We start from the raw sequence: 13,070 nt of genomic DNA on the forward strand, positions 1-13,070 counted from the left end.
ACCCTGATCGAAATTAATAAGGATTGCACATTAACTAATTAGAATGATATGGTTTGCTTTAGATAGTATTCTTATAAATTCGCCGTGGTCCACGGGTAACACGCTCGTTCAGGAAGTGAAAGGTCTGGGGATCAAATCCCAGACAAGGCATCTATTTTTTTTGGGATATATTTAGTAATAGAAAGAGCACCGAAACACGAGGCTATCTGATTTGTACGAGGGGGCGTAGCCCCCGAGTATTAATCAGATTGCCGAGTGTTTTGGTGTTCTTTCTCTTTTGTATCATTGTCAAACATAAAAACACGTGCCCTGTTGTCACAATATGAAACCCCAGATATGAAACCCCAGATAAAAGTAACCAATGAACGAGCATCTGAATGTCATATTTCTGTCGCGTTTCCTTTCTCTGCCGTCACAATAAGTAAACCCCAGCAAAAATGAACCAATCAATAGGCGTGCTCGGGAGTGTGGGTAACTAATACCTGCACTCCAGTTAACGCACTGTGCATGTATATGTATACGATTTAACTCTGGCACATTTTCAACAGAAAGGTCCCCAAACTATGATACAATGTGTCGTTGTAGCGATTTTTACATTCTTTCTTAAGGAATTAGCCACGATATGCAAGGATTATGTGTTGCTGTCATAAAAAATGTACATAAATGATTTCATGATGCAAGTTAGAAACTCAAAATGCAAAATTCCGTATGTATCAAACTCAAACTGTTATAGCAAAAAATCAAAACGCAGTCGCTGCATCCGGTGCCCTGCAAGATGAATTATAGTATATCAAAATCAACTTATACAGGAAAATACATACACATATACACAGTACGACTTAGATGGCAAAGATCAGAAAATACCACAGAGCTTACAGCCCTTTGATTATCATAGCAATGATATGAAAGATGCTATTATTAGATTTAATTTTTGATTGTTTATTTATAAATATAAAGCAATGATAATTGTTTTATTTGTTTTAATGTTTTCGAAACATTTTACTTTCTTATATTCTTAAAAATTGAAGAGGAGATTTTTGTCACTCACTCAATCACCCACTCTCTCGGTCTCTAACGTTTTTACATAATAACACAGTTTAGAAACTATAGACGCTGGTAACACTTCCTGTTATAAACCTTTTATCAAATACAATAGTAAATTATAGCAATGTATTTTCAATGTTATCACTTGAAATTACATTTAAACAACTTAGCATGAGATTATTTTAACGTTGTGCTTATCTTTTTTTCATGAGTAAAATTAGATAAAATTTCAAATTAAATGCGTCATTAGATTAAATCGATGTATTTGGCACTCGAAAATCCCCCGAAAAATCACCCTTTACATGATTTTATTAGATGATTACATTTCCCAAATGGACAGGGATTTTCCCTATCGGAAAGCATGATTCGTCATTTTAAACACCAGGAGAAGCTTGATTTCTGTGGGTTTGGTTGCAAGTGAGTTTGTAAGTGTAAGTCACAGTTACAGCAGTAACGAATGTAAATAACGCACGTTCTGCTAATTATACTGTAAATAAATTGCTGAGATTTATTATACTATGCTCAAATTTGATATTAGAAAATATTGATTATTGCTACACAGTCTCTTCGTAAATATAAAATAAACATGTTTTGACTTCACACAAAGAATATACGTTCTAATATGAATATATACTCGTAGTGTCGTTTCTTTTTTTTAAAGAAAAGATCTGAAATAAGGCACGCAGCTTCCTAAACATAGTTTATTCATTCTTTTATTCAAATTAGAGATAATCAATAAGAATTTTACAGATTTTAATAAATTTCTATGGTTAAAATATTTTACTCAAGAATGAGCATAATATAACATTAAGATGCACAATCTTATATATATAATATTGTATCATAGTTTGGAGACCTTTCTGTTGAAAATGGGTCAGGGTTAAATCGTATACATATACATGCACAGTGCGTTAACTGGAGTGCGGGTATTAGTTACCCGCACTCCAGAGCATGCCCATTGATTGGATCATTTTTGCTGGGGTTTACATATTGTGACGGCAGAGAAAGGGAAAGCGACAGAAATGTCACATTCAGATGTTCGTTCATTGGTTCATTTTTGCCGGGGTTTCATATTGTGACAGCAGGGAACGTGCTTTTATGTTTGACTATGATACAAAAGAGAAAGAACACCAAAACACTCGGCAATCTGATTAATACTCGGGGGCTACGCCCCCTCGTACAAATCAGATAGCCTCGTGTTTCGGTACTCTTTTTATTACTTATACACAGTTATACATATAACGTAAGAATTGCCATTACATTCAGATACAAGAAAAGCATTGATGCAAAGCATCAAAGGGCGTCCAAGCAAGAAAAGCAGCAAGTGAAGATGAACTAGTAGACATATGATGACAAAATAGTCTTATACACTTTTCAATGGTTAATTGGTTTTTACAAGAATTGTATATCACTTATGAATGAGCGTGTTCATTATGAACTTTGATTGGCATGCTAGAGATTAGAATATTACTTTTTATTTTATTTATCTTTATGACCGTGGTTATTAATAGCAACGGATATACATGTATACAATTATTTATAATCCATATGTGTAACGCATGGTGAACACGTACCACACCTTTGTAATTGTCCCTTATTATGTTATCGCTATTAGCGAAGACCCCCTATTAAGGTATCTGTTCACACTTAGTAAAAATATGACACTGGTTATATTAACATGTTGATTATGTTGAGCATAATTGTTTATTATACAATAATTGTAATATCTATTAATTTTAATTAAAAAAATACAAATTTTATGAATATTGTTTTCTTTTCTTTTTTGTGTTTTATGTTCTATTTTAATACTGAGTTTTTATGTTTACGAGCGTACTACTCTTTTTTTTTATTAAAATTGTAAAATAAATTTTAAGAATTCAATTGTCATATTGACTGACGATTATAAGTCAAAACTTAATTGGAAAAAGTCAGTAAATTATGGTTTATCTTTCAATATATAATATTGTTTATTCTTAAACCATGTACATGTACATTTGTATTTTTCTTTATCATTTTTTAAATTATCAATCAATTGAATAATTCATAAAATCTAATTTGTATTCCTCGGCATCTTTACTAAACACGGATAACAAATTAAATAAAATGTTTCAAAGTTGATAATGTCATATTAATACCATAAAAATGTACCCTTTTCTAAATTATTGTACATATTTATTGTTTTTATCTCATATAGATAAAATGAAACATGCTATTGTTGTTGTTGTTTTTTTTTTAATTGTAACGATATCAAACATCTACTCCAAAACCGGGAGAGACCGGACAATAAACGTGTGGTACTATTCGCCGGTCACTATAGACCGGGAGAGACCGGGAATTACCGATAGGAGTGATAAATAGATATATCTATAAATAGATTTTCGGAATATTTAGGTCATCAACTGATCATTCTAGGATACATGTACAACAACAATAACATACCCTGATAACCCACTGTGTACTACAAAATGATAAATAAAAAACCCCGAAGAGTGCGATTTATTGACGGAAAAGGTTATTTCATTTGAAAATGTTTGCATTGCGAAATTCTCCAGTTCGCTATTCATTGCAACATATCGCGACATTTAATTCTTAATTAAAAATCAAGCACCCTCATACCGATCGGAATTATCGGCTTTTATTATGACCGACTAAAAGGCTCGAGAAGTTGCTGTCACCCTTTCACAAAATCTGATTTCATTCCATAAGAGCGCCGCGCTTCGGCGCGGACGCCAAAAACAGTTCCAAACAATATACTCTCATTTGTAGGCCTAAGCATTAATCTGACTTTGTCTATGTACGAAAGCTGATTTTACTACTATATTTTTCAGACATCAGGGAATTGTCGAGTTCCCAAACATTTATATTTTTCATTTCAGCAATATTAATTATAAATGTTAGAAAACTTACTTCTTATTGCTGCTTCTACCGACAACAGGAAACTGGCATATGCTTAAGTTTTATTTGTTTATGATAACCATTAATTAACTTAATTTGTGGACGAAAGGTTTTTTTTAAATGATATTTCTGCAATAAATAAAACTTTCGAATGCCTAAACTTTAATTTGTTTGTGATAACAATTATTTCAACTTAATTTGTGCGAAAATGATTTGTTTTACTGATGTTTATACAAGAGACAGGAAATTTTCGGATGCAAAAAACTTTCATTTCAATATACTCGTACTTTTTACAGATATATAAACTGAAATATTAGAAGAAGATTTCCATTTAGATAAAAACATTCCAACAATTCACATTAAAAAAAAACCTCCAAACATACTGCTGTTACAGCCAGTATCTTCCAGCGGAAATACAACTGTTACAGCCAGGATCTCCATGCGGTAATACAGCTCTTACAGCAAGGATCTTCCAGCGGCAATACAGCTGTTACAGTCAGGATCTTTCAGCGGTGATACAGCTTTTACAGCCAGGATCTCCCAGCGGTAATACAGCTCTTAAAGTCAGGATCTTCCAGCGGTAATATAACTGTTACAGCCAGAATCGCCCAGCTGTAATACAGCTGTTACAGCCAGACTCTTCCAGCAGTAATACAGTTCTTACAGCCAGACTCTTCCAGCGGCAAAACTGCTGTTATAGCAGTAAACTTCCAGCGGTAATACAGGTGTTGCAGCCAGGATCTTCCAGTTGTAATACAGCTGTTTCAGTCTGGATCGTCCAGCGGTAATACAGCTGTTACAGCCAGGGTCTTCCCGCAGTAATACTGCTGTAACAGTCAGGATCTTCCAGCCGTAATACTGCTGTTACGGCCAGGATCTTCCAGCGGTAATACAAACTGTTTCAGTCAGGATCGTCCAGCGGTAATACAGCTGTTACAGCCAGGATCTTTCAGCGGTAATACAGCTGTTACAGTCAAGATCTACCAACGGTAATACAGCTGTTACAATAAGGATCATCCAGCGGTAAAACTGCTGTTACATCGAGGATATTCTAGTTGTAATACTTCTGTTACAGACAGAATCTTCTAGCGGTCATACAGCTGTTACAGCCAGGTTATTCAAGTTGTTCAAATGTATATATGTACAGCTATTTTAGTCAGAATCGTTAAACGGTAATACAGCTGTTACAGCTAGGATCTTACAGCGGTAATACTGCTGTTACAGCCAGGATCTTCTAGTGGCAATTACAGCTGTACAACCAGGATTTACATCAGACCATAATTCCAGCGGTAAAACAGCTGTTACAGCCAGGATATTCCAGCGTTAATACTGCTGTTACAACCAGGATATTCCAGCGGTAATAAAGCTGCTACAGTCAGGATCTTCTAGCGGTAATACAGCTGTCACAGTCAGGAATATTCCAGCGGTACATAAAATTCCATCGGTAATTTTGCAGTTGCAGCTTCTTCTTCTAATTTCACGTATATACGCACGCACAGTGCACGCACAGTTTACGGACCCTTTTATGAAATGAATTGCACTTGATTAAGATTTTCTTTTAACAGGAATAGTGCTCATTATTAATTGTAAACATTGTTTGACAGGTAATATGGCCCTATTACAATGTTTCATATAAAACGATAACGGGTATTTGGAAATATAACCCGAGCCGCTAGCCGATGGTTATATTGCAAACAATCTTTTATATACTGTCATATAACCTGTCAGAAATATTAATATATAACGAAATTATAATACAGATAATACAGCAAGCATCATTTTTTAAAGAAAAAAGGCAAGATTTCTCAAAACTATTTAAACGTCACGATTCACAAATGTTAAGCAATGTTACAAACGTGCAGTATTTACAATACTGCACTTATTTGTAACATTGCGGCTCCGGTTATATTTCCAAACAACCGTTTATATAGGGCAATATAACCTGTTAAAAATATGTATGACTGATAATATAAACATCACAATAAAAAATACAAAGTAGCAGTATTATAAGTATTTCCGTAACCCTGTTTTCAGGAATGAAATAAGGGGAAAGATGCTAAAGAATTTCCCTATTTTGTTATTTCTATTTTTATTTTTTGTCATTTCTGTTACTTCTGTTATTTCCGTAATTTCTGCTATTTCTGTCATCTCTGTCATTTCTGTTATTGCTTTTATTTCGTTTATTTCTGCTATTTCTTATATCAGAACTGAAAGAATATCGTTCCAAATTGATAGACAGTTAACAAACTAATTGACTGTGGGGCCTGTATTAGGAAACCATCACGGTGATTTTCGTTATATTTTTTTCTGAGCCTGTCAGGTCAGTTAATAGAAACACCAATGTCTACTACAAGTTATCGTTTACTGAAAGTAATCGTTTACTTCAAACTATCTTTTATTATTCGCTTCAAGGAATCCATTGCTACGAGTTATAGTTTACTATAATTCATTTCAAGCTATTTTATTTATATTGTTGCATGTTATCGTTCACAACAAGTAATCAGTAACTACAAGTTATCCTGAACTGAATGTGATCCATTGCTTTAAAATATTGTTTGCCTATCTTTTGCTATAAGTTATCGTTTACTCCAAGCTACCGTTCACTTCTACTTATTGTTTGCTACATTTTATTACTTACTACAATTTATCGTTTTGCTACATGTAATCGTTAATTCTCAAGTTAATATTAAAACGTGTTTATTAAAGGAACTCCACTGAGGGTTTTGACATGATGGGACTGGAAATAAGTTTTTGTCATAAATGTTCTATTTGATGTAGGCTTAGACCAATAACTTGTGTGCAAAATGTCAGGCAATTATAATTATTCTAATTGTCAAACATGAATCAAAATTGATTACAATGCTTTTCACTGAAATCGAACTAGAGACAGCACAAAATACAGTTTTCAATTTATTTCTGAGTATATTTTTTAATCATCCTCATTTGTTATTGTTCAAAATGTACAATTCGATTTATGCAAGAAAATTAATTTTTTATATTTTTTTCTTTGGATCCCAGTTGAGTTTCTTTAACCATTATGAATGTATAAACAATGATATATATAACGAACTGATAAATCCTAAAAAAGGCCAGTTGTGAAACATTAAGTATATTGAGATTTATAACGATACGAGAATACTGTACAATTTATGATGATACTTAAATTATTGTAACACAGCAGAAAATGCATATTGTACTAGCTCCTATATGATTTTACAGCTAAGTTATCTAATAATATCGGAATTATACAGAACACAATGAAAATATGTGATAATTATAAAGATAATATTATATCATTTCGCATTTTTTGATATAAATTAAATCACGTCAAGAAAACTCGAAAACTCGTCTTTTAGCGTGCGATGTTCAAACAAATAAGACAATAAATGTACATATATACAAGAACTTCCTTTTCATATCTTTATTGATTTAACCTCATATTCGATAGGTTTAAAAACGGCTATCAATACATAGCAAAGAAACAAAAAGAAGTGTACATTTTTTATCAGTATTCAGTCATAGCCGGCAAACCATCATTATGTCAAATAACTTCATCTTTCACCACTGGTCAACCTTTTGGTATTACATGTACATACCAATCATTTATTTGACTTATCGATTATTTTGATTTCGGTATTCATAGCAATTTTAAGTTAATATTCAGAACTTGATATTAAATGATGTTTTCTGCGTAACAGACTAATCCCAGCGGTAGAAGGAGGTCATGACCCACTAATTATCTTTCTTGGTTCGCATGTGAATAATAAACCTTTAAAGGACTGATATTAAAATAAATAAACTTTATCAGATTTAGATAGGGTGTCCCATGAACATGAAAACTTTAAATCTGCCAATATTCATACTGTTAAAAAATTAAAAAATGCAGAAAAGTAACAATTTTATAACATCACACATCTTTGCGACTCTGTAAAAAATGTATTGCACTACCGTGCATATATATTTGGATCATAATTGCATTCATTTTATGATTTGCATTGACAATTCTTTGGAGTCTTTATGTAAAATTACGATCATAACATAAACTTTAACTGCTTTACAATTTATACTTTATATGTTATGTTATATTATATGTTATATAAAGAAAGAATCTGAAGCGATCGGTATAGGTACAAGAAAAAAAGAATGAAAAATTAATTCTGAAATTATTGATTTGTGAATCAATATAACAAATTTAAAGTGCGAAATTTTAGGAAAGGTTGTCAGTGATAAAATGAGAATTATTTTATCTGCTGATGATAATTGCTGCTAAGGTGGGGGCAATTGTTAATGATTCAAACATTGGACGGGTATATCAATATGTAGATAAAGAGAGTAACTATAAGATTGAAGGGCCATGTTTGAACATGATTATAAAATAAATGATAAGATTTGAGTAAAATCATATTAATCATTTGATTTCCAATATTGCCGGCTACAAAATTTTCATGGGGAACAGTTTGGAATTTCCCCTAGACGATAAGTTAACGATACATATTCAGAACTGGTATTCAACTTGATCATATCTTGAAAGTATATTCAGAGGACCGAAGCAATGTTTGTGACCAAATGTGTGATCGTACATTTTTATATGTACTGCTTTGTCTTAACATGTTGTGCTAAAGATATTCCAGGATACTTTAAATGGTCGTTAAAAGGGAGGGAAAAAGTGTTCTGTCCGGAAACCTGTCGTACAGAAGATTCCCCAGATATGTGTTGTTCGTGCGAGGCTAAACCTTGCTGGGAGTTAAATCCTACACTTTGTCCAATTTGGAAACTATCTATTGAATATTTAGATGTGTTTGGGAACTGTAAATTAATCGGACCAAAAAATACTTCTGCTATAGTTGAATTAATTCATACACACGGATTCTTAATACAAATACCAGAAAATACATGCGACTTTGACAAACAGTTGGTAACATTGGACTTGCGTCACAACAAACTGATTGATGCCGACCCCGTTCGATGCCTTATAAAACTAGACACACTGCGATTAGACTATAATATGATACAATACATTGACAATACAACATTTACAAGAATGAACAATCTCAGAGTTCTAACAATGTCAAATAATCTTATAAAACAGTTAGATCCGAATGTGATCATTATTGAAAGTGGAAATATACCAATTATTGATTTTTCTGAAAATCGTCAAATGGATCTATTAGATATATCAAATGTTTTCAGACCTGGACCATTCTGCAAACTCAACTTCACGGGTTCGTACGTTGAACATATCACAAACGAACTTGGTTATGTCATGGAGAAGGTCATGCATGGACCTGGGGATTTACTGCTGGAACAAACACATTTTGGCAGTTTTTTAAATTTTACATCGATTGGAATCAACGACTTGAAGGAATTTGGTCAGTACATAGATGGCACGATTAGAATTGATGCCAGTTCAATTGATTGCGAATGTGCATTGTATCCAATATTACACACGATAGGCCCTGACCTTGGAAAGTACTGGAAAAATGTAAATATGCTAGATGGACAAACATTTGAATGCTATAAACCCGAGTATATGAAAGGAAAAAATCTTACAGCTATGATCGAGGCGATGAATTTTGATGATTTGATATGTGATATCTCAGAAAAGCCTAAATGTCCACATTATTATTGCCACTGTATTGACATGCCTAGCCATGGAAAGGTATTGGTCAACTGCACTGGAGTAGGTTTAACAACAATGCCGGACGAAATGCCAATCGGTGCGTGGAATAATTACAAGATCGATCTCATTCTTGCTGATAATAAAATAACCAGTCTGCCTGAAAGAAGTTACTATTCAAGATTAGTCAATTTAGATCTTAGACAAAATAACATAACAGTGTTTAGTTCAAAAGCAGCTGGTGACATTTCTTCACGCTTAAACATTCAAGACCAACTGTTGCAAACGCTTCCATCTATTTTACAACACCAAAACCCTAATATGATAACGTTTGGGCCACATCCAGTTGTATGTGATTGTTCAAATACGTGGATTGGTGACTGGATTCGATTAAAGAATGGCAAGGGAAGGCTCAATTGCATTGTGAACGGAGAAATAATACCGGCAGAGGACGTCTCTGAGTTCTCTTTAAACTGTGATAAGTTTACACGCTGGCCAACAGCAGCAATTGTCAGTTCTTCCATTGGAGCTATAACATTGTTCGTTTTGATCACTGGTTTGTGCTATACGTTTCGTTATGAGCTAATAATTTTGAATCGAAATCTATCAAGAAAGGTATTTTCAGAAACTTCAGATAGTATCGATGTATTTGTGTCATATTACGAGGGTAATGATGATATATTCCGTATGGTAAACCAGTACATCAAACCTGCACTAGTTGAAGCTGGATACACCGTTTTTATTCCTTGGCAAGATATTCAATATGGAAATCAACGAGACGAGGAGCTTGCAAAAGCGATTGATCTATCGGTTAACTACGTCATTGTTTTATGTAATAATTATGCAGATGACTTTCAGACCGTGTCGGAACTGGAAATAATCTGGAATTCATTTCGAGCCAATAAAGAAAAACAAATAATTCTCATCAACTTTGACAGTTTGGAATCAAAAGAAATAAACGATGAAAGATTGCGAGCAGTAAAAAGGACAAGATGTCTTGATTTTAGAAACCGCGAAAGTGGTCTCATACAAAGGCTGAAGAAAAAACTGGGGAAACCACTTCAACATAAACATAAACCGGAACAAAAGTTGTCAAAAGATAATGATTACGCATTAGAAAAAGAAGCAACGTTAGACTTAGAGCTAGAGATGAGTGATCATGATGATGACAATTCACCAAATACTGGTAATACAATACCCCCAGTGTTTCACAGACTTACACAACCTAAATCATCTGAGTGCAACTGTAAATTTCGAAGATGCTACTTGCATGGTGATATACGTTTTCTTTTCAAGCCAAACATATCATCCAACAGGGTTGTGCCCTTGTAATTTGTCAATATACTCCCCTGCATATATTCCAAACACATTCAATTTTCAAACTGTTACTTGTACAAGTGCTTCAGCATGTATTTTTGTAAACTCTAAGACTTGGTCTAGCTTAGATGTGTAAGGCATATTTTGTATTATATGTTTCTTACGTGAATAGATAAAAGCAGTTCAGTATTATAATTTATGGTTTAGGTTGAATTTTAAGGTGACATCTTTACATATAAAATAAATGAAATCTTATACCAAACCTTGCATTTAAATACCATTATATGCATACTCAAGCTTTAGTAAGATGGGATTGTCTTAGTTTCATCAGTGATTATTACAAGATAACATGATTATGCGATGATACTATTGTTATACTCGTTTTATAAATTTTTTAACCTTTCTTTGCATAATGTATTTTTAACAAACAGTATAAGAAATGCAATTGACATTGATCTGTAGCGACAAACTTTAAAGTTAACAACTGATAACAATTTTAAGATTTATTTGTGTAACCTCGGGTCAAGATCTTATTTTTGTTTTGGTTTCATAGAGGAGATTGATAGATCTAATAACCAAATTAAACCTTTAGTTCTTATCTGAACAACCTTTTCACCAGCTTGTGTAACTGGCATGATTGCCAGTAGATCAAAGTGACTTTCTTCAAATTTATATAATAAATATTATCATTTCATTCATTGTCTGCCTTAAATTTTCCCATCATTTACATGTTTTGTTTGGTCTGGTATTTTTTGGTCAATAATGGGTTTTGGTTATAACTGAATTTTATTTAAGAAATAATATATCCCAAACAGTGATTTTATCGCTCAATAAATTCAACGTTTGAAATAAGGATGCGAGGAATTATATCACAAGGGCGTGGCCCGAGTGATATAATTATGCGCATCCAAACAACGAACAGTGATTTTATCAAGCATAATCACCGATTTGGATATATTATTTCGATTCTAACACGACATCAACAAAAGAATGCTGACTTACCTGATATTAAGCTAAAAGTTTTGTCTCTCTAATTTATACAAATCAAGCATAATCACCGATTTGGATATATTATTTCGATTCTAACACGACATCAACAAAAGAATGCTGACTTACCTGATATTAAGCTAAATTAAAGTTTTGTCTCTCTAATTTATACAAATTTTCAAAGCATGGAATGATATAGACGTTCTTAGTGAATTTGCGTTTAAATGTTTACATTTCAATTTAAGTTTGAAAACGCATAATTGGGTGCCAATATGTGACATCGGGTAAAATCTAGTATCATCTGTCAGATGCAAAATACGTCGCTGTTGCTTTTCTTGTGGTTTATTTATTAACAAACGTTATGTTATGTCATAAATGGTGTTACTCGAACAATAAATTGTTAGCGAGCATATCACTTTCTTATGATTAAATACATTTGTGCACTAGCCTGAAGAAATGCCTAAATAATGCATTTTTTTTATGTTTTTGTCTTACCTGTAATATTTATTGTTATTTAAGAGTGGTGCAAAATAAAATAGATTAAAGCTATAACTGCACAAATCTTTTTTATGGCCGCCCCTTATTGAATGACTCGAAGGTATATTTCTGTCTGTCATTCCTTATGTCAGTTATCCTGTTTGTCTGTCAGGCATTCTGTCTGTTCCAACACTTCAGCCTTTCTCGTAATTTAAAACGAGAAATATGCCCCGTGACTGTGTTGTGGGGAGGTGTAGACAGTGGCTACTAATTTGTTTATAAAGAAAGCTTAATTCGTGCTATCACAGTGAATACCTCGTCTTCTATGTCATATTTCATACAAACAATAAGATTTAGTGCTGTTTCGAGTTATTTCCTCACTGAGTAAATGAATAATAAATTTATTTATATTTACATAAATGCCTTAAAGACTCATCTTTTTCGAATATTGTGAAATATACAAAATTTAAGCCCCTTTAAATGTTTAAAATTAAGTCGGCTTTCTAAAATCGTAGACTCTATTTCTATTTTTATAGACACCCTACTACCCTACCCCGACCGAATAAGTTTGTAAAATGTCGCTTAAAACATTTAAGAAAAACGTGTTGGCCTTACATTCAAGTTTTAAGATACATTCGAGTGTTTACGAAGCAAACTGTACTATTTGCCTAAGGTATATATTTATTTGCCAAATGAGCCTGGTTGTAAATTATGCAGCATGGTAATGTTGAAG

The 13,070-nt window shown here is 33.0% G+C and overlaps 1 protein-coding gene across 1 annotated transcript; it reads left to right on the forward strand.

Moving 5' to 3' along the window:
• The first annotated feature begins 8,285 nt into the window (after positions 1-8,285).
• On the forward strand, positions 8,286-12,819 carry LOC132732074 (uncharacterized). The gene has a single exon (XM_060718422.1). The coding sequence runs from the start codon at positions 8,492-8,494 to the stop codon at positions 10,886-10,888; it is 2,397 nt and encodes a 798-aa protein (XP_060574405.1). The 5' UTR covers positions 8,286-8,491; the 3' UTR covers positions 10,889-12,819.
• Positions 12,820-13,070: the final 251 nt, after the last annotated feature.

The sequence above is a fragment of the Ruditapes philippinarum genome, unplaced genomic scaffold (assembly GCF_026571515.1).
Source record: "Ruditapes philippinarum isolate M1 unplaced genomic scaffold, ASM2657151v2 ctg3673_1_1_1_1, whole genome shotgun sequence".
NCBI lineage: Eukaryota > Metazoa > Mollusca > Bivalvia > Venerida > Veneridae > Ruditapes > Ruditapes philippinarum.